Source organism: Synchiropus splendidus, chromosome 17, assembly GCF_027744825.2.
Source record: "Synchiropus splendidus isolate RoL2022-P1 chromosome 17, RoL_Sspl_1.0, whole genome shotgun sequence".
Classification (NCBI taxonomy): Eukaryota; Metazoa; Chordata; class Actinopteri; order Syngnathiformes; family Callionymidae; genus Synchiropus; species Synchiropus splendidus.
In genome coordinates this window covers 19,570,385-19,591,689 of record NC_071350.1, presented here as the reverse complement: position 1 = coordinate 19,591,689, position 21,305 = coordinate 19,570,385, and the positions used below count along the sequence as shown (strand labels likewise).

Genomic DNA, 21,305 nt, shown 5'->3' with positions numbered 1-21,305 from the left:
AGCAGCAGCGTGTCGGTGTCTGCAGAAGAGGCAAGGACGGGCGTCATGGCCGCCCAGGACCGTTTCCCCGGAGTACTGCTGAAGCTAGAATCACTGTCCATGTGTGCTCGTGGGGGGTCGTGTTTCAAGGTCAAACCAGGCTTCTTGAGTCACACTCATCATCTTCATTTATCACATCCAACAATGCCATCGACTTCTCCGTCCCCTGGCGCCGCCATCCAGTGTTCCCCCTAATGTTTCATGTGTCTGAGCAAACACACTCTCTGAGCACTCACCTGGACCACCGTGAGCCATCTATTGTTATCGGATGTGGTGACTGCTGCAGTAGTTTATAACAGCGTTTGCAATATTTACCATACATATATATATAGCTCCATCACTGTCACGCACTCCAGCTCTAGTCGTTCACTTCAAACAGCAGCTCTTCTAGTTGCTGTTCCTTCCACTGTGAGATCGTACCAGCTGTGTGCAAGCTCAGAGGGAAGGTTGCCTCCTTCACTGTCCCTCTCTCCAAACCTCTCCTCTGACAGACTCATGTCTGCCTCTGACCCCTGCGTCTCTGAACATCCATCCTGTGGAGCTGCTCCGTCACTCCAGCTCACCCTCTGACGTCAGCCATTGTTCCTCCACGCCTGCACTCTCATCTTCACCTCCCTCATCTCTTCCTATAGAAAGGTGTCAGTGCTTGAATCCTCTGCCAGCGTCTTGAGAAATGACGGCGTAGTAGGTCAGACTTGATGTGAGGTCGACGACGACCCTCATCAGCCTCACGAGGTCCACATCAGAGTGAGACGTGTTCTCGGCCATCGTCTTCTGACGTCCGAGGAAACAGTCTAAACCTTGGTCCAGAGCAAGTCAGATCAGTCCTCAGCAGGAGGTTTGAAACCTGTGACGTGAAAGAAAGCTGCAAATCAATAGCGGAGCAGCAACTCCAGGCCGAGTGCTCTCAGGCAGGAGGGTGCACGGCGCGTTGTGCCGTGGCTGCTGAAGCAACGCCGCACTCCTGTACAACACCACTCACTGTTCACAGTGAGCTTTATATTTCCTCCTGATGTGTTTGCTCCGTGTGATTGCTTTTGCTTGATTTTCCAATAAAGCCTTCAGAACCAGTCAGAGGCAGCAACCTGCTCTTCACTGAAAAGGTGAAACTGCATCTGTTTTCAATGGCGGTTGCGTCAACAATAAAGCAGGAAATGAAAGGTCAGTCACTGAACTCAGCAGAAACACGCCACGCAGCTATGAAACAGGAGACGCTCCAAACACACGCACCATAACAAATGGTTCAGTCAATAATGTAAGTGCAATAAAAGCCACGGTGAACTGTGTGGACCGGTGCGAGGCAGCTGTGAAGTGCCTTATAAGAAATGAGACTCCGGCGTCTCCCCGAGAGCCGTGCTCATTTCCCATACTTGCCTCAGGACTCCTCTTTCCAGGGGAAGTCATTACTCTCACATTAATACCTGAAGTCGTTATTCCAATGGCCATATAAAACCGACAACTCTGAGCGGCTCAGTTGCGCCGCTCCGGAGACTGTGACTGTGCTGAAGAGTGTTGACAGAGAACACAAGCGAGACACAAGCAAGTTGATGCTGTCGCTTGTTTGTGTTTACGCAGCTTCTGCTACTCATGTCTATGCTGCAGGTCATGTGACCAGCGCCGCGACCTCTTCTTCATGCCTGCTGTGTGTGTTTTTGGAGCTCGGCAACACTGCTGCCTCCTGCTGTCTGACGGAGCTCACAGCAGTCAGTCAGCTTATGCAGACGAAATAAATGTAGGGCAATAATACTGGTATGATTTTAATATGAATACGTTTACTGCCAGGGATTTTTGTGGTGTTGGAAACCAACAATGTGAACAATAATAAAACAAGTGAAAAAGTTGTTTCATGTGCCTCAGCAAACCTGCCATTGTGATGTGGCGACTGCTGTGATTGTTTACGATAGCGTTTAAAATATATAATTCACATTGAGGAATGCAACATGTGTGAACTTTAAAATGAAAAAATAGAAGCTTTCAATTGCCATTGAATTGTTTCGATTCTTTTTGGGGTGACAAAGTTGGCTCTCGGAGATTCAGTCGTTCCTCAACAACAGCTCAAACATGGAAACATTTCTCTTCATATTTTCTACAACTTTGCAATGAGCTGACAATTGGCAGGAAAACAGAGACAGTAAACACTTGTCCACTGCTTAATGAACCCAACTTGTTTCTAGAAATTGCAAAACACTTGACTGAGCGCAAGTTGCTCACGTTGTCTGAAGGCACCGTTTACAGAGATTAAGTTTCCAAATAAAGCAAGTGGGTCTCAGCCACAGCTCTTCAAAGAACAGTGGCTCTGAACTTCCCGTCGTAGCCGCGGAATACGTGAGCATTTAGGGGAGGCTGGATTTGTTTTCTGGGCTGCTGGCATCAAAGAGAGTCATGTCTCTGCTGATAGTCTCTGTGAGGAAACCTGATGGCGAGATACCAGAGAGTTTTCATCGCAGAACCTTTACACACCGCAGCAGTTTGTTATTGGAGATGGATGATGGGAGGAGCGGCGCCGGATCACATGACCCACCTGACGAGAGGCAGCGCCCCTGCGTGTGTGTGTGTGTGTTCGGGGGCTGGAGTGCGCGTCAGGATAGCATCTAGAGGAGGAATCTGCCTGGGTTTATTTTTAGACTGAACTATTTACACCAGCAGCAGCTCTTTCAGACGTGCATCTCATCATCTTCAGCAGAACGTCTGAGGCTCCACGGCGCTCCGGCTCCGGGTGAGGGCCCCGAAGCGCCTGCTCCCGTCACAGGTTCAAATCCCATCTGAACCTGGGACTGAGCTCCACACCTTTACGTCCATGTTGTGTGGTTATGGCGACCTGTGTGAGTGTTTACTTGTAGTGTTTGTCCTTCTTTGTGAGGACCGATTCATGACAAAACACTATCTTTATGAGGACTGACTTTTTGGGGACATCCAAGCCTCAATCTGAGGGTGAAGACTTCAAAATAACTGGATGATTCTGACTGGTTCCAGTTTGGTTCAGAGTCCTGGTTCAGGTGAGTCATGTGTTTTGGAGGGTTAGGTTGAGGGGGCGAGGCTGGGGAAAGGGTGATGGCCAGGAGAGGTCCCCACGATGTCCCCACAGGGATATAAATACAGTGTGTAAAAGTGTGTGTGTGCGTCTGGTTGATCCTCACTTGTGGGGACCAATTCTTCACAAAAAAACTATCCTTGTGAGGACCTTATGCCAACATGGGGACTATTTGGCTGGACCCCACAAACCTAGGCATCAATTTGAGGATGAAGACTTGGAAATAACAGGAACATTATGGTTGGGTTCCAGTTTGGTTCTGAGTCCTGGTTAAGGTGAGCCATGTGTTTTGGCACTGAGAGGTCCCCACACGGGCAGCAGTACTAGCATGTGTGTGTGTGTGTGAGTGTGTGTGTGTGTGCGTCCCTCACCGTCCATGTCCAGCCTCTGCATGATGATGGCCAGCTCCACCTCACTGGGCATGTAACCCAGCGAGCGCATGGCCATGCCCAGCTCCTGCTTGGAGATGAAACCGTTCCCATCTCGGTCCAAGACACGGAAGGCCTCGCGGATCTCTGCACAACAAACACACACACCTCATCGGGGACTGAGCGTCAGGAGGAGCCACAGCAGGAAGGCTCTTCCTCCGTCCCCTGTGATGGAAGATGTTTGGAGTCAGTGCTAAAAGCCGCTGGCAGGCAGCAGATTTAAGCCGCTGTTATCGCTCTTGTTTATTGCCTTTAAAAACCATGGGCTTTATAGACAGACTGCTCCTTGAGTGGCTGAACTCTCTTCCACTGCTCCTTACTCTCCACGCACCAGACCAGTGAGCAAGCCGACGGGGACCTCAGGGCTGTGAAGAGCCGCTCAGAGAGCGCGAGAGTCTCAGTTCAAAGGAAACTTGAGGGGCAGCAGAACGAAACACCTCTGTGGCTGCTGGATGGAAGGAGGCCAGGATGGCTGTGGTTTGGGTTCGAGAAGCTGTTGTCTAAACCAGGGGCTCTGAACCTCTCTGATCTGGGGGCCACCTTCCCCAGAACAAAAGGACCCATTCAAGTAATAGAACTGACTCATGACTCTTAATCTATTCACACGTAAACAAAGCAAAACCTTGTGAAATGACAGGAAACCATTCGCACTCAGAGACCTGATCCAAACTTCAAATCTCCTCCGTCTCCGGACGCTTCCTTCTCTCCTCCACTCGCTGGGTCCCGGCACTAAAGCGGCTGCAAATGAGCAGCGAACGTCACGTTCCACTCGCCGACTTTCACTGTGGCTCTAATGAGCTACACTGTCAGACAAACAGGACGGAGACGAGCTCGCGGCACACGCGGACGTTCATCTGCTTGTCTGTAGATGTGAATCTCTCTCTGTGGTGGGATGGAACCTGAGGAGGCACCAAGCCTCCCCATCAACACACAACACTCTCACAGGACTCAAGGTGAGTGGGATGTCAGACTCACACCTGCCCCACCCTCCCTCATCCCCGCCTCTTCTCTAACTCCACACTCGTTCCTTCGCCATCGCCGTGTGCTGGAGAGGACGCCGCGAACCAAACATCCCAAAGAAAGATGGACGACAGCAGGAGATGTGAGATTGGCACAACTGTTTATCATCGCGGGGCCACGTTATTGGTGGCAGGAGCCACGTCCCAACATAGAGGAGTCAAGTCAATGGCGCCCACATCTACGCCGCTTGATATGACTGTCAGCCCCGACTGTTTCCACAGCCGATAATTGAACTCACCCTGAACACAGCTGAGACATGAGGGTCCACTCATGGTGTGGCCGGGTCGGCGCTCCTCCACAAGCCTGACTGCTGCCCTGACTCGGCTGCGTACAGCCGTGGTGCCCAACCTGAGGGTGAGTTCAGGGATGCTGCCTGCACGTTGATACATTATGAAGATTCAATCTGCTGCCGGATGCGCCCAGATGGAGGCGCAATGATGAATATTAATGACAGACTAGTGGATCCAAACATTACAGCCACCAACAATGGCGCTCTGGTGCTCTGGGATCAATGAAAAAATCATGTTCTCCGAGGCGTGATTTGCCTGAGAAATGCACACACACACTGAGGCCAGACAGAGACGTGATGCTGAGCAGCTGCCGGCCGTGTGACGCTGACAAGGCCTGACTGTCCCACCTGAACAGAGGCTGGCGCTCCGGCACCAGGAGTGGGTCTGTCTTACCCTGAAAAGGCTGTGTTGGTGACACCAGTCCTGCAGTCTTTCCACCGCAGCTCGACTCACAATGCAATGTCCCCGGAGCTCATTGACACAACTGACACGCGCTCCCTTTTTTAAAGGCAATTTTCCGCCCCTGGCACCAGACGGATCGGCTCCAGATGAAACTTTCTCTGTGATGCTGCACGTGCAAGCCGCAGCACTCGGACCGTCCAGAGCCCAGTCTGGATGCTGGGCACGAGCCAATGAGTGATCGCTCCCTGGATGGAGGGCGAAGGAGAGGAATGCCTCCATGACTGCGAGGCATTGTGAACATCAGATCACAGACGCTCCACTACCTCGCTGTAATATCTGTCACAGCAAAACTCAGCACATTTCAAGCTGGGTGAAACAAAATTTAAAATACAAACGTATTTATTATTAGCCATTTTGTATAAATATATGTTCCTTCATGTTTTATGCATGTTTCTAAGATTGTTGGAAGTAAAACGAGTGCGGCAGAGGAGACGGTGTCACGGTTTCCACTTGGCATCGGGGAGGGGCATCCAGGCTTCCCGTCATAAGTGGCCTGGAACTTGAAGTGTGCGCGTCGTCTTTTCTCTGCAGACATTCATTTATCATTTCTCAGGTCAGTGTTGTGAATATGGTCGCAATTGAACTGAACAGGCAAAAAAGCATGTTCCCCGAGGTCTCATGCGCCGCCCCCCTGGGCATCGCCCCACTGTTTGAGAAGCACTGCGCTACAGTCAGTCAGTATGTCACGGACACAGCACAGACTCACCTGCCACCTCTCACATGGGATGACAGGTTTTTCAGTTGGGTCCTTTTGACACAATAGTTGCTGCATTCAGCAGGGTTTTTCTATTTTTTTGTCTCCTTGAAGAGGGATATAAAAACGTGTCTGAATTCAATGATTTAATGGTTGACGTTTTCACATCATGTACTCAGAAGTCCTCATGGTTTTGATGACAAATTCATTGTCAATCCATGTGATCGGTGATCGGCAGCAGCGACCCTGAGCGGCGCCTCCCTGGTTAGAAGAGAGCGAGTTGACTTTGATGAAGGTTCAGTACAGGTCAAGGCCCATGTGTCTGGCTAATGGCTTCATAATTGGCAATAAGCAACGCTTTAAGGGTTAACTGCAGTTCCCAACCCCACCTGAACTCTGAGAGAAGGGATCAAGCTCTGGCGGGAAAACACGCCGGTCACTCAAGAGGCTAATTACCTGTCAGTCGGGGGGCGGGGCTTTAAGATGGCGTCCATCTTCTGGCTGGGTGGGGGGCGGGGGGCGGGGGGCGTCCTGCTGGACTAATCCTGCTTCCCTTAACTTCAGCCATGAATCTTACATGAGCTTAATCTCTCGCTCTCTCTCCGCTCCGTCATTGATATTCTCAGCGCCAACATCACGCAGCTTCCCTCTCAGTCCCTCTAATAAGCCCATCGCACATCGACCTGGAGATCGCCGCCTGACTCTCTTAACTACAGTAACAGGAGAGATGTGGAGGCTGCACAAGGGCGCGCCCCAAAACAGAGTCAGACACAGAGGCCAGATGAAGCGCTGGAGGCCACGCCGATGGATGACGTGCCTTCAGAAGCAGCCGGAAGGATGGCAGCGACAAAGAGGGAGCAGAGCATCCTCCACCAACCTGCGGCGTCTCTCCCTGAAGTGAGAGTTCTCAGATGCTACACATTTATTTTGGGTCCACATAAGACAGGTTCGCTCGGAGTCTGAGGACGCCTTGGCAGTGTGGAACTCAAACCACCTGCGGTCCAAATTCAATTCACCTAACAGCGTTACGGGGCGTCTCTAACCTTCCCACCTTTCCCAGGTTTTGTGACCAGTTTTTCCCATTGAAAATGAATAGGAAGAGGATTCAACACTACAGAAATTTGCCTCTACCTCAACGGCTCGCAGCTTACCCAAACTTTGGCGTAGAATCTCTGCGAAAAGCTCAAAACGCAGCTGCACTCTTCCTCTGTCGCCCTACTAAGTCGTATCGTTTGAGAGTCGCCAACACGAGGTGAAACCCGCCTCCATCGAAAATGCATTGGATGCTGCTCAAAAAGTTACTCGTTTTCAACTCGCCATCCTGGCCACACCGTAGACTGTCGACACATGAAATCCGGCTCAGTTAGAGCCGAAAGCCTCAGGATTCCGCCAGACACCGGGGCACATCTTTTGAGCGAGAGAGACGTCATTCAAAGCTTCAAACATAGCTGCAGACCTCCACTGACAGCATGTGCAGTGCGGTCGCGCACAGTGCCGTCACCAGCTGTTTATTTATAAAGAGCAGCGACTAGTCTAAAATATAGTCTCTCAATGAGTAATGAGCTGAATTAAACAGTAATCTTTCTCCCACAAAATAAAGAAATATGTAACAGCTACTGAAGAAAATGCCCTCCAACAAAGCACCTTCTTAAAAAGACCTCACCCCTCGTTCTGTCAGCAAACTGTTCAGCACTGAAAAGAGGATCTGTATTGAGAATCCCAATGTAAAATGAAATGATAAAAATTACCCAAGCATGACATGTCCAGGCTCTTTTATTCTGCTACACTAAAGTAACGTAACTCCGGCCCCACTTTCCAGTCTGGCCCTGAGGAAACTCCCAGCTTCATGTGGCGCAGGCTCACAACTCGACATCATTCACTTGCTTTCACCGCGGTTGTAAAAACAGAGGTAGAATGAGTTCATCCAGAGACAGACCTTCCACGATTCCGCCCCACATCTGCAGTGGAAACGCTTTCACAGCCATTTGAACGTGTGATGCAAGACTCACTGCAGCAGGCGAAAACCCATGACTTGACTCTCTGCCAGCCGTTAACATCACGCGCTGGGTTTTCGCCTCCATCAGCGCCACGTCCCGGTCACGCAGCTGGCGTCAGGTTGTGACACCTTCTGACAGCTGCTCTAACTAGAGTGAGGCATTGCTGGTGGGTGACGGGCAGAATACGGCGTCACAACGCTGGCACGCCGCTGCAGCATCGCAGAGCTCTGCTCCTCTGCCGACTCACAGGTGGTCCCGTCTGTGACTCAGCGACATCCTCGTGTGACAGTAGAAGGCCTGTTTCAGACGGGAGCGGGGAGAAGACAACAGGTTTCCAGCCGGATGTTTGGAACAATGACCTGAATTCAGGCAGACTCACACTGAGCAGTGGGTTCAGCTTCACCGTAGGACACAAACACAGCTTCTGGATCCACTTCAAACTCTCCCTGCTTCCTCACATCTTTGTGAACAACTGAGGGAAGCACAGCTCACTGACGGGTGGTTTCCCTCTCAAACGTGCGGCCCTGGGGCCACATGGGGCCGTGCGGCATAACGATCGGGCCCTAAAGAGGCCGGGGAGAAGCGTGAAAAATATTTACATGTTGAGAAGCTCGACTTCTCACCAAGGTTCCTCTCAATCCATGGTTATGTTTCAATATATAGTCAACACAGTCTGGACCAGTCTGTGGCACAAGCTCTATTTCATTCAACACTCATGTCGTTTACATTTAAAAAGCATAAATGCTTCTTCCTAATTACTAATCTTTGAAATAATATTTTGTTCATATTTCTTGTAACAATAATAATAATAATTTCATCACTGAAACTGAAATGCTTTTGGCCAAAACAATATAGACATTTGTATGTATTTTTTTTAAATGATGCCATTTTTTAAAACTACCGCAGCATCCGATCAAATATTTATGATATACATTTTTATTTATTTATTGTCCTTTGTCCTTCTTACTCCGAAACACTACAGTTCTTAATCGTTGCTTTCCTACTTCATGTTACAGTGTTGCATCACTGCCTCATGTAAATGAACAAACGCATCTTATGCTTTTACTGCACACACTTGTTTTGCAATGTACTTATATTTTCATTTCTTATTACTGATCACCATGTTTTAATTCTCAGTTCACTGTGGGCAGCAGAGTAAGACTTTCTTGACAATAAACAAAATATTTTCTTCAGTTTATAATGGCAGTTCTCATCAAATATTAAATATATTTCCTCACCACTGTAGAAGCAAACAGAAGCTTTAGTTTGCTTTGGTTCAGGGAGGATTCCTCCATGTTTGTTGTTGTTGTTCTCATCCTCGCTGCCATGTGTCTGCTGCATCAGTGGGAGCAGTGGAGCAGGAACTGCTGCACTGACAGAGGGTCCCTGTTGTCTGTTCCATTAAATTAAATTAAATATTTCAACACTTGTTTGTTGTCATTAATTAATGGTAATTAACTCCCACCACTAACTATTTAATGAGCTATACTGGTCAGAATAGTTTCTCTTTTGACAACAATAATGTCCAGCTAGAGAGAGGATTTGAACTCAGCACACGACTGTGTGACCGGACAGATGATGGAGTGTGTTCAGTGAACTTGAGAGGCCCGGCGCCGGGCGGCGGCTTCAGGGTCCCGCAGACACCAGACAAGGCTGGGGTCCCCGGAGGCGATCGTGACCTGAACCTGGGCCTCGCTCGACACGACCATGGGCGAAAGCTACGCGCTGCAGAGTCCGTCTGGAGCCAGGGATTCCAGGACTGTTAGCAGCGATTGTGAAGCCGGTGAATTAGCGCCGCAGCGAGTCCCACGGAGCGCGTAAAAGAAAAGCCAATAGATTGAGTCAGAGGTCTGTGAAGTGGCGGGACGTGAGCGCTCCCCGGAGAGAGCTTGTTGTTCCAGTGGTCAAACATTAACGGCAGCTCCGTGTCAACACACTCACCGCCCAGTTCCTCGGTGGAGATGCTGGTGAGCTGAAAGGCTTCGCTGCCCTCCGTCAGGGAGCCGCTCAGGTAGTTGTCAGGATAGAGCAGACCCGCTCGCACATGATGGAACGGCATCTTGGCCCTGCCAGAGGGAGACACACAGTAGTCAGTCAGTCAGCGCTGCTGCCACCAAGGTCAAAGACCCGCTTCAGAAAGATTCATGCTCCGCTCCGTCGCCTTGTCGCACAATCAAAGTGACAAATGATGTCATCCCATTATAATTCCATCGAGTCAGGCGCAAAAAGCATCCTTCTATTGCTGGGATAATAGCAGCAGTCGTCAGGAACATGGAATGATCCGCCAGCCATTCTCTGTCTGTCTTTGCTTTGTTCTGGTCTGCAGGTCCTCAGAGGGAGCAGGCTCCAGACCTGTCACTCAGCATTGTTTCGTCTTCCCCCCTGCTGTCAGCCAGGCTGACTCTTGCCTCCCGACCCCTGGGGGCCTGACAGGGCATCAGTCAGTGGCCGCCCCCTGCTGTGGTCTGATCACAGCCGTACCCGTCTCTCATCCCTGACTGTGCAGACGGTGACGTGAGAAGAGTGTGGAAGGAGCCCCAGGTCCCGGGAGCAGAGCAAACACCCCTCCTCATTTGCCCTCCAGACGTGGCTCCTCTGAGCCTCCGGATGGAGTCGGAGAGTGGACAGGAAAAGGTCATCAGTGGAGAGACGGGCCCAGGTCTCCTCCTGTGTGTGCGGTCACTGACTCTGCCGTGTGTGTGTGTGTGTGTAAGTGCTGATGGCTTGTGAGCACCGAGGAAACGTGTTTGTTGGTCCATCTGCTCCTGGTTCTACTCCTGTCCCACCTGCACATTTACGCCACTCAGGTCACCATGGCAACATCCATCCACTCTGCAGACATGAGCCAACGAGATGCACACGCACGCGCGCGCGCGCGTCTGTGATCGCTGGAGCAGAGGGACATGCAGCTCAAGTGGCTTCAGCCCAGACTCATCTGGCCTCTCCTTCACACATGAAGACTGAAACTGCTGAGTTGTATGTTGAAACGGGGCGTCCAAAACTCCACCCCCAACCCATAACTCCGCCCCCTCCCGACACACCATGTCAAGCACTGACAAGTTGCTCTGTAAAAAATCTGTTTGTACCAAAATAACTTGATAAACAATAGATAAACAAGCATCTGAGTCAAATGACAAACGCTAACAGACATGAAGTCAGTATGTGAGGGTGATGCTTTTCTACACTTTCACAACTTATCTGTGGTTTCCTCCTGTCATCAGCGTCAGACATCCCATCAGTAGCAGCGCTTCCATGCCGCCGGTGTCGCCACTTACCGCGAGATCACCGCGAGATTACGGCGGTAAACAAATATGGCGACCGCAATGGCCAAAATATGACCTGGACCTGGCCTGCCAAGTCACTTCCTGAGGCCGGCAGCACCTCGGTGAGTCCATGTCAGCAGAGGGTCTTCTGTTCCAGCACCATGAACGTGAAGGGGAAGGAAACGCTGGTGCAGAGGGAGGAGCTGCATGTTGGAGTCAGTGGAGAAGAAGTGTGTGAGGTGAAAGACACCACAGAGATGCTTCATGCTGAAACCATCCTCCAGTGATGAGGAGCCAGACTGAAGCCACACTCTGCTCAGACTCCTGCTCCATGGAAGACCAGCTACGACCAGCATAACTTTGTCTGTCCATGCCAGATTCAAATCACTTCACTCACAGCCACCAAAGAAAAATACACTTTTCAGTGCACAGGATTCACGTCGGCTGAATTTCTGACATCTGGGTTTGAGAGCTGTTATCCTTCGCTCATAACTGGAATTACGTCTACACTTTTGAAATATTTTAGCGACAGTTATGATTTGCAGAGTAACATTTTTACACAAAGGATACAAAATAAAAGCAATGAGAATCAGAGCTGCACAGTGAGAGGGAGAAAAACCATGGTTCACAATGTTTTTCTCAACATGATCCGGTGTTCAACCAAAGCACGTGCTAAGCAAGCTCGAACATGTGACACTTTCAAATATGCAAAACCGACTTTCATTTGTGAGTTTAGAGTTGAACCACCAGGACGCGTCGTGATCAGTGCGGCTGGGAGCTCTGACTCCACGGCACTTCACATTAGCGGTGTGAATCCATTCCAAAATAATAATCTCATTCATTTAAGTAGGGATGTACCAATACGAGTTTTTTTTTTGTCCAAAATGTATACAAGCACTTGCATTTGAGTACTTACTGACACCGATACCAAGTACTTACGCAATTACGTTATTTTGAGTTTTTTTTTTTCCATATATATATATATATATATATATATATATATATATATAGTTATTTGTGCAACATTCCTCTGTATGTTTTCTTGTGCATCATGCTCTCAGCTTTCACTGCAGTACAAACTCACATTTTACAAAATTGTCATATACTGACATTCAAAAACCATAGAGCATTATTGGTTTCATGTTATCGGTGGCCATGGACGCTGTGGACACCGCGGATCTGCCCCACCATACACATCACTGGCCGTAACTCAGCGGGGGAATGCTGTTGAAACAAGCTGAGGAAAAGACTCCAGAAGGTAAACCAGGACCCAGAGAGAGACAAAGCAGGAGCACGTTTGCAGGAGAAATGAAATCAAACAGGAAGCAGGGGAGAAAGCATGAAGACATATGAGATGAATAAGTGTGTGTTTTAGCAGCCCATCTGCTCGCACAATAGCTCCTCACAAAAACACCCCCTCAGCCTCTCTCTGTCTCTCTCTCTCACGTACTGCGCAGAACACACATCCAACTTCATCAATCCGTCTTCTGCACTCCACTTCTCCGCCTCACTCACTCCATCCTTGTTTTACATGTGTATTTTTGGATTCAATTACTGCTGCGCACTAAAGAGAAGAGTGTTGTCGCAGACGGATGCCAGGGAGACGAGGACGTGGAGAGCCAGGCAGGTGAGGGGTGGCAGACCTGTGCGGTCACTGTCACCCCGGGGATTCCAGTGGAACGTCTGCAGTGAGGCAGTCAGCAGTGAGAGCAGGGGTTTGGGAGGTGGAACTCACCCCCCGACTAGACATGACTGCCGGGTGAGATACATGTGTGCAGCCGTCACAACAGCCTCTGTAAGCTGCTGAGTGGACAGAACGAAGGAGTGAGCAGCACCAGCGTGATCCTTGGGGCTTCCTCTGTGGTTCTTCAGAGAAGAGAACCTTTCCAGTCGAGCAGTGAACCAGAAGCAAGGTCACGCGGTGAAGGCTGTGTCCCATCTCTCCCTCTAACCCTGGGCTCTGCGCCTCACGTGTCAGTGTGGTGTGTCCCACTCCTCCTCACTGGCTGTTCACCACTTGAAATGATCCCTTCAAACCCAGGGAGCTCCGGAGCTGACTTGAAACCAAGTGGGAAGATGAAGTGTGGAGAGATGTCCAGGAGACCAAAGGACTTGATTTCACCACAATGTTGGACAGGACAACAGGGACATGTTAGTAGCCAGGACCACTCTGCCCTTTGTTGACTTTCTCTGGCGTCACACGTCAGCCAGCCAAATGCTCCACCGTGTCCCACAACATGAACAATACAACATGGATGTTCAACAGTAGGGTTGGATTTATGCTGAACAAACAACAGTGGGCTAGCATCCAGGCTAACGTTAGCATCCTCACACCTCTGACACGTCTGTCACCGCAACATAGGCTCCGCCCATTTCTCCTCCGCTGGTTCACCAAACCAAGTGAGATGATCAGCGCCGATGCAAGAGGTTGCAGAAACACTGGAGCTGGCATTTCCAAAACGTTGTCTCCAACACTGGATATGCAGGAAACAAGACACAGCACGGCAGCCAATGACACGCCGTCTTTACGCATGACCTCATCAAGTGTTGTCCCACTTCTGAGGGACGTCAATCGCTTCACTTGGTCATCGGAGGGAGCTTCACAGTGGAGGGAGCTTCACAGTGGAGGGAGCTTCACAGTGGAGGGAGCTTCACAGTGGATGGAGCTTCACAGTGGAGGGAGCTTCACAGTGGATGGAGCTTCACAGTGGAGGGAGCTTCACAGTGGAGGGAGCTTCACAGTGGAGGGAGCTTCACAGAGGAGGGAGCTTCATAGTGGAGGGAGCTTCATAGTGGAGCTTCATAGTGGAGGGAGCTTCACAGTGGAGGGAGCTTCACAGTGGAGGGAGCTTCACAGTGGAGGGAGCTTCATAAAGGAGGGAGCTTCATAGTGGAGGGAGCTTCATAGTGGAGGGAGCTTCGTAGTGGATGGAGCTTCATAAAGGAGGGAGCTTCATAGAGGAGGGAGCTTCATAAAGGAGGGAGCTTCATAAAGGAGGGAGCTTCGTAGAGGAGGGAGCTTCATAGTGGAGGGAGCTTCGTAGTGGATGGAGCTTCGTAGAGGAGGGAGCTTCACAGTGGAGGGAGCTTCACAGTGGAGGGAGCTTCATAGTGGAGGGAGCTTCATAAAGGAGGGAGCTCCACAGTGGAGGGAGCTTCACAGTGGAGGGAGCTTCACAGTGGAGGGAGCTTCATAGTGGAGGGAGCTTCACAGTGGAGGGAGCTTCACAGTGGAGGGAGCTTCATAAAGGAGGGAGCTTCATAGTGGAGGGAGCTTCATAGTGGAGGGAGCTTCGTAGTGGATGGAGCTTCATAAAGGAGGGAGCTTCATAGAGGAGGGAGCTTCGTAGAGGAGGGAGCTTCATAGTGGAGGGAGCTTCATAGTGGAGGGAGCTTCATAAAGGAGGGAGCTCCACAGTGGAGGGAGCTTCACAGTGGAGGGAGCTTCACAGTGGAGGGAGCTTCATAGTGGAGGGAGCTTCATAAAGGAGGGAGCTCCACAGTGGAGGGAGCTTCACAGTGGAGGGAGCTTCATAGTGGAGGGAGCTCCACAGTGGAGGGAGCTTCACAGTGGAGGGAGCTTCATAGAGGAGGGAGCTTCACAGTGGAGGGAGCTTCATAGCACAGTGGAGGGAGCGTCACAGTGGAGGGGGCTTCAACCAAGTGCTAGCGTTAGGGGGAGGAGTGGGACACAGCTGAAGGCTTCTTCATACGTGAGGGTCGCCCTTCACCCTCGCTGCATGGAGCAGTCAGGACCCCAGTGACAAATGTCGACCAGGAAGGACGGCAGCACCAGTGAGTGTCCGGGCTGTCACCGTGTGACGCATGTTTCACAGTTTCATTGCAAAAGGACAGTTCATTTCTGTCCACAAAAGGTTTCTCAGATCCGACCAGTAAAAATCCCACCATTCACTCTGCTTCCAACTGACTCCAAGGAAGATAAGAGAGGAGCTAATGGGCGGAGGCAGTGTTGGATGCGGGAAAACAGCCCCCGTGACAGCAGTGGCTTGAGACATCAGAGAAGGACGTGCAGCCACTCTCACAACACGGCAGTGTCTCTCCCTCCTGTTCACGGCGGAACTCGTGACGGGATTGATGCGCAGGAGTCCAATAACTGTCTTTGCCTCACGTGTTGGCGCTGGCAAAGTCACCTTGGGCAGCGCTAGAGCGGCAGCTGGGACCGTCTCCATCTTACTCATCACTCTGCGAACCTTTCCTCGGCGGAGGCGCCGAGCGTCAGCCTCCAGCTGCTTGATGGAGGTCGCCAGGGTCAAACAAAACACACTCCACGGCCTCGGACCATCAGCTAATCTGCCAGACACACAAGAGCTGGGAGGAGGAGCTGGGCCCGCTGGGGCCGCTGGGCCGGCGCCATGTCAGAGGGCACCCGCTGCCCAGGCTTCATCTTTATCTACAGCAAAGCACATGTTAGCCAGCACTTAGAAGACTGTCTGATGCTACATTAGCTTGGACTGCCGCCGTGGCCACGCGGTCATGAACAGCTACTGTGGTTGTCTCTCAGACTTTTCTATTCTGTCGAGTCATAGCGGTCAGCGCTTCAGGGATCACAACACTGCGCCAATGTAGAGTTCCGTTGTGTTCACCTTCAGCTCAGAGGTTCAGGAGAAACTGCCATGCCTTTCATGGGGTGGGAGGCAGGGGACACGCTGGACAGGGCACACCTATCAACAGACAACCACTCGAGATCAGGGGTGCCAAACTTGCTGCTGGGCTAGCCACGTTTTGCCTTTCACCTGGAGTCTCCACATCAAGTCATGGTCTCGTCATGTGGAGCCAAGTCTTCTCGCCTTGTCTAGTCATCGCATTCATCTCGTCTCATCAAGGTCAAGTCTTTTCTGCGCCTGGTTCTGGTCTCCTCTGGTCACGACTTGTCCCTGCCCTCCTCCTGATCCTGCTGTGTCTCCTGCTTCCTGCTCGCTTCTTCATCAGACACCTCCACCTTGCAGATTTGGGTCCAAAACGTTGAACATGTGTAACAGTTACGATTGTGAGCCAATGTTTCCAGAGCCACAGTCAGAACAAAAGCAGCCTCCTGAGGCTCCCTTTAACTCTGGAGCCGAGCTCTCGAAACATTGGATTTACCGGAGTAATTGGCTCTCCGGCTACTTTTACCTCTCCGCTTGTTTGACATGTCGGCTCGCCTGCTGCTGAGGAAGTGAAGTCATTTTCATATGCCAGTTTTGCTGACTCAGCACAAGTTCCTCAGATTCACGACGAGACTTCCTCAACAGGTGTTCAGAGCCGTGAGTTTAACGCCATGTTCAGGTACAAAACTGAAGGTGTTTTTCCTCTCACCGTCGCAGCACCTCTGCAAACCAACCCCAGAGAACAATGGCCTCCAACTTGGTCCGTTTCTGACAACACTCCCACAACAAAGCAGTGGAAACCAGTGGATCCGCTCGGCAACATCTCGCCGCTGCGGCGCAGAAGATCAAACACTTGCTCAGAGCCGCGCTACCATCCAGATGATGCAGCAGGAAACAAACTAATACATGATTCATGTCTCTTGATGGAAACGTAATTACATTTGCAACATGACGGCACCAGAAGCAACGAGAGGCCCGACATATTTGTTCAAGGTTAAGTTGTTCTTTCAATTACCGGCTAATGACAGAACACCGTCACATGACCAGGCGCAGACCAATCAGAGAGGCCGTGGACATGGAACCAGAACACGCTTCATTAAAGTTCTGCAGCTGCACCGAGTCCAGGCTTTTAAAATGAGGTGGAAATGAAGGGAGTTTCATGCATTGTTGCAGACAGAAAAACACAATTATGTGGCTGATTTTTAAAAAGAATTGGTGGTGAAGGTTGCTCATCATTTATCCGTCTGGAGCGACATGACGGGAAAGAAGGAGCTTTGCAAATGAGCTCAGAAAACACTAGTGTTTTATCCTAAAAAAAAGCTTTGATTTGAACCAAATCTGCGTTATTTGTAAAAAGAAAACATGCAAAAATAAATAAATGTACATGCTAAATAAAAATGGAGGCTAATCTTTTTCACGCCGATGTCAGTGTGGAGTGAGTGCTTGTTGTTTTGTTACGCAGCTCCTCACGAGGGCGGAGCCTGACGGAGGTTTGGATGGGCGGAGTCTGAGAGGTAAAGGTGGGGAGTGTTTGTGTTGTTCAGCCAATTAAAACAGTAGCTGCTGACACGTTCCACAGGATGTCGAGGGTCAGAAACTGCTTGGAGAGTGATGGATCTGGAGGTCGGCCGTGTTTGTTTACGTCCGCCCCGTATGGTGTTCGGGAGACACTGCAGTTCCGCTTTTTACTTCCCTCTATTCTATGGGAATTTGGACGTTTCGGAATGGATTCACAATCGTTCACAATGCGCGAGCGCGTGGCGTCGCAGAACTCGCAGGGGTTGGTTGGAATAGCGTTCATAGTTGCAGTCACGACGTCTGCTGGAAGGACCGACCTGTTCTGCCTGCACTGGTACCATGGACCAGCTCAACCCGTCCATCATCAGGTGACTCACAAACCTCTCGTGTGGAAAGAACAGGAGCAAGTGTCAAATATGAATCAGGCTAACCTCAGTGGGCTCACAGGTTTAGTCCCTCAAAACACCATCATCACATTTTAGTTGAGGGTTGGAGACAGTCGGGGAACACAGAGTCAATCTGCCGACAGCAGGTGACGTTTTCACACCGTAAGATTCACAAGAGACCTTTATCGAAGGTGTGACCTCAACATCCTGAGCACCTCTCCGGATTATTCAATCGTTCAGACCGTTGACAAAGGGCTTGGAGGCTCATTAAGAATCAACATGTTGAGGAAAATTCCGGACTTGATCTCTGGGAGGCGGTGACAGACAGGTGGTTGATCAGAGACAAGGATCGCCTGAGAACAACTTCAGGCGTCCGGTCCAGAGCCTGGGACCCCCCGGACGCTGAACGAAGCTAACGAGCCGAGCTGCAGTCACAGCTTCATTGAACTAAAAATAGGCGCCAGAAATGCGCGCAGCGCCGCTGGTGACAGCCGTGCGATGACAAGCGTGCTGCATGAGGAGGAACGCTGCTGGACCCAGCGAGGGGCCGCAGAGGATGATGGGCTGGGCTGCTGACGCCCCGCTGGGAGGAGATAATTATACAGCAATTACACCCGCGCGCGCGTGACCTATAATCACCCAATCACCCCGATCACTGGGAAGCACGCAGATCCCAACATGGCAGAGAGAGAACCCCCCCCCCCCCCCCCCCCCCCCACCCCCCCACCCCACACACACACACACACAACAGGTGCAGTCGCGCTCCCGGGAGTCTGGAACCCACCTGGCCGCGGAAGCGCCGTCCGAATCAGCCCGCTCGGTCGGATCCCCGTCGGTGTTTCCTGGAGCGCGCGAACGTGTTGAGCCGTGGAGGAGCCAGAGGTGGACTCATTCAGCGCCAGGGTTTGGATTCGCCGCGGTGTCAGGTGCGCCGCACACTTTCTTTTTTGGGGGGGGAGAGTTATTTCCTAAATAAATCAACTGGTTCCGGACGGGGGAGGCGGGCTTGGCCGCTGCTGGAGCCGGGAGACTTCAACTGTGACCCACTGGCTCGTGCATCTCATCTCTCGTCGCAATATCTGGAGGCTTCAGCAGCCAAAATCCGCGTCCTCTCCGCGCACCCAGACGGACGCGCCCAGACGCCCACGGACCGCCGCCGCTGCTGCTGCCGCCGCTGCTGCCGCTGGGTCTCCGAAGCGAACCGGAATCCGGATCACAATTCAGAGGAGTCCTTGGGGTGCAGACGGTGCAGGGGTCCCCCGACACCCCGGGTGCGTCTCGCTCGGTTCTGCCCGCTGGCAGCGCTTAGCCACTGATCAGCCGCGTCCGGAACCAGAGTCGCCATATGTGGGTGGCGCGGATGCAGAGTTTAGGTGAGCGGGAAGACGAAGACCTGTAGAGAAGCGGAGCAGGTGTGAGAGAGAGAGGAGAGAGAGAGGGGAAGAGGAGGAGGAGGAGGAGGTCCGACCAATTAAGGTTCCGCTGGATCGGTGCGGCTCCAGAACCCCCCCCCCGGGGTGGAAGAGCGTGCGTCCGCGCGAGCGTTTATTTAGCTTCTCCTCAAAGCTTCAACAGGCATTGATGACCAGTTATGGTGCTTAGGAAATGACATCAGCCGCAGCACTTAAACGATGCGCTGTGTCAGAGCCCTCCTCCCGCAGCCGGGCTCCACCGAGGCAGCACCTTCTGGGCCACCCGCTGCCTTCCCGGCATCCTCCCTGCTGCTCTATAGCATGAGCCTCATGGGTCGCCTCAGACCCCTCCTCGTGTTATGCAACACTGGCCTATATGAGGCAGCTAACCGCCTCGGTGGAGCGTTGCTGATATTAAATGCTTACAGATGCTAATTTTATCCTTGTGCTTTTTTTTTTTTTCCTTGAACGGAAGAGATGACCTCGCTGACACCCGCCGCCTGGCTTTGTAATCTCCCACCCTCGGCTCTTTCTGCTGCAGTCGGAGGAGCGGATTTGGATCAGATGCTCTGGACTCCGCTCCAAACAAACATGTCAGTTTAACCTCACAAACCTGAGCTGGTTTCTGTCCCGTGACCAAGCTGACCAACGGAAGTGACCTGGTCTGACCCAAGATCTGTGGGGCCCCTCGTGTCTCCGTCTGCTGCCTGCCATGATGAAGAGAGGCTCTGGAGGACCACAAGTTTCAGTCTGTGTGGGCAGAATAAGTGCACTCTGACCGAGTCACTTGTGACCTAGGTGCTTTCATCCAAGAGCCCTGGAGCACTTAACCCTTTTGATCTTGGGGCCCATTCAATAGAACTGATTTAAGACTCGTGATTTCATTTGGGATCAATAACCATATTGAATCTACTGACACATAAACAGAGCAAAACCTTGTGAAATGACATGAAACTATGTGATCTGTTGAGAGTCAAGACACGGAGTGGGACCCAAGTGCTGTGATGAGAAAACTTACAGGAGGCAAGGAGTGGAGCAAGGTACAATATTTAATCATTAAACAAGAAAACCAGAACAGAAAGAGTCACCGAAGCGGGAGAAACAAAGTGAAGTACAATCGTCCAAAATTAGAGTGTCAAACTGGGAGAAGTCCACAGGTACGAAGAGAAGAGTCCAAACAGAAAGCGGCACCGAACCGAGAGAGTCAAACAAGCTTAACTCTGCAAACAGAGAGAGAAAAACACAATGGACAGAAATAGTGAATCATAGAACAAACCAGGAAACACGCGGAAACAGAGGAAGGAATAAAACACAAACTCAGGCACCAGGGTTTCAGAGAGAGTGGTAAAACATGACCAAACCAGAGCGCAGAGAGAGAACGAACGAGGAGAGCCACTTTACCACAGAAATCAAGGAGACCATCTGGCACACGTTGCTGGAGTTCAGGTGTTATACACAGGTGATTGGGATGATTGGCTCCAGCCGTGTGCCTCACAAACAGGAAGGAAGGAGGGAGAAACAGGAGTCAAGGGAACAAAATAAAAGCGGGTCATGACATGATCAGCGCAAAGATGTTTATTTGTCATGGAAAAGTCCAACCAGCAGCAGAAGCAGGTGAAAGTCATGTTCATCAGATTTACTAAAGAAAAAAAGGAAAAAATACACTTGATGCAAACTGCTGAGAAAATTGGTCAAACTGAAGAAAGTTCTGAATAAAAATAATAAAACCATGTCTAAATAGCATAAAATAATATAATTTATTTAAACTCCAAGAAAGATATACGTCAGGTGTAAATGAAAGTATCACCACAAAATGTTTCAATTCACTTTCAAAACTGCTCCAACAGGTGAACAGAGTTTACTGTATGGGGGCGCCACCACTGTCTTCATCGTTGTTTCTTTCCAAGAACTTCTCCATAGTTGGTGACTATCACAGATGTGCAGCTGTCAAGTCACTTCACTGACTCACTACTGCCACCATACGTGGCTCATGGGTTCAAACTGGGCGTCTCATGGCCAAGAGGGGTGATAAGCGGCCCAACCATGGGCCCCGGCCCTATGGTTAAGAACCACTGATTTAATCTGCAAACGCAGGGGAGAAATGATCTTCTGTAAACAACAGGGCTCACACGGTTTCACAATGCCATGAGTGAGGTGA

The 21,305-nt window shown here is 50.9% G+C and overlaps 1 protein-coding gene across 2 annotated transcripts in view; it reads right to left on the bottom strand.

Moving 5' to 3' along the window:
- The window catches only part of caln2 (calneuron 2), a 33,668-nt gene extending 14,304 nt beyond the window's left edge, over positions 1-19,364 (bottom strand). The window contains exons 1-4 of one of the 2 annotated variants that reach the window (XM_053846585.1): positions 19,204-19,332; positions 18,520-19,128; positions 9,903-10,027; positions 3,442-3,585 (exon numbers count right to left, since the gene is read on the bottom strand). In XM_053846585.1, coding sequence (XP_053702560.1) covers positions 3,442-3,585; positions 9,903-10,020 — 262 coding nt within the window. In that variant the 5' untranslated portion in view covers positions 10,021-10,027; positions 18,520-19,128; positions 19,204-19,332. Of the gene's footprint in view, positions 1-3,441; positions 3,586-9,902; positions 10,028-18,519 lie in introns of both variants that reach the window. The other variant, XM_053846584.1, reaches the window with a different exon arrangement.
- Between the last annotated feature and the right edge of the window lie 1,941 nt (positions 19,365-21,305).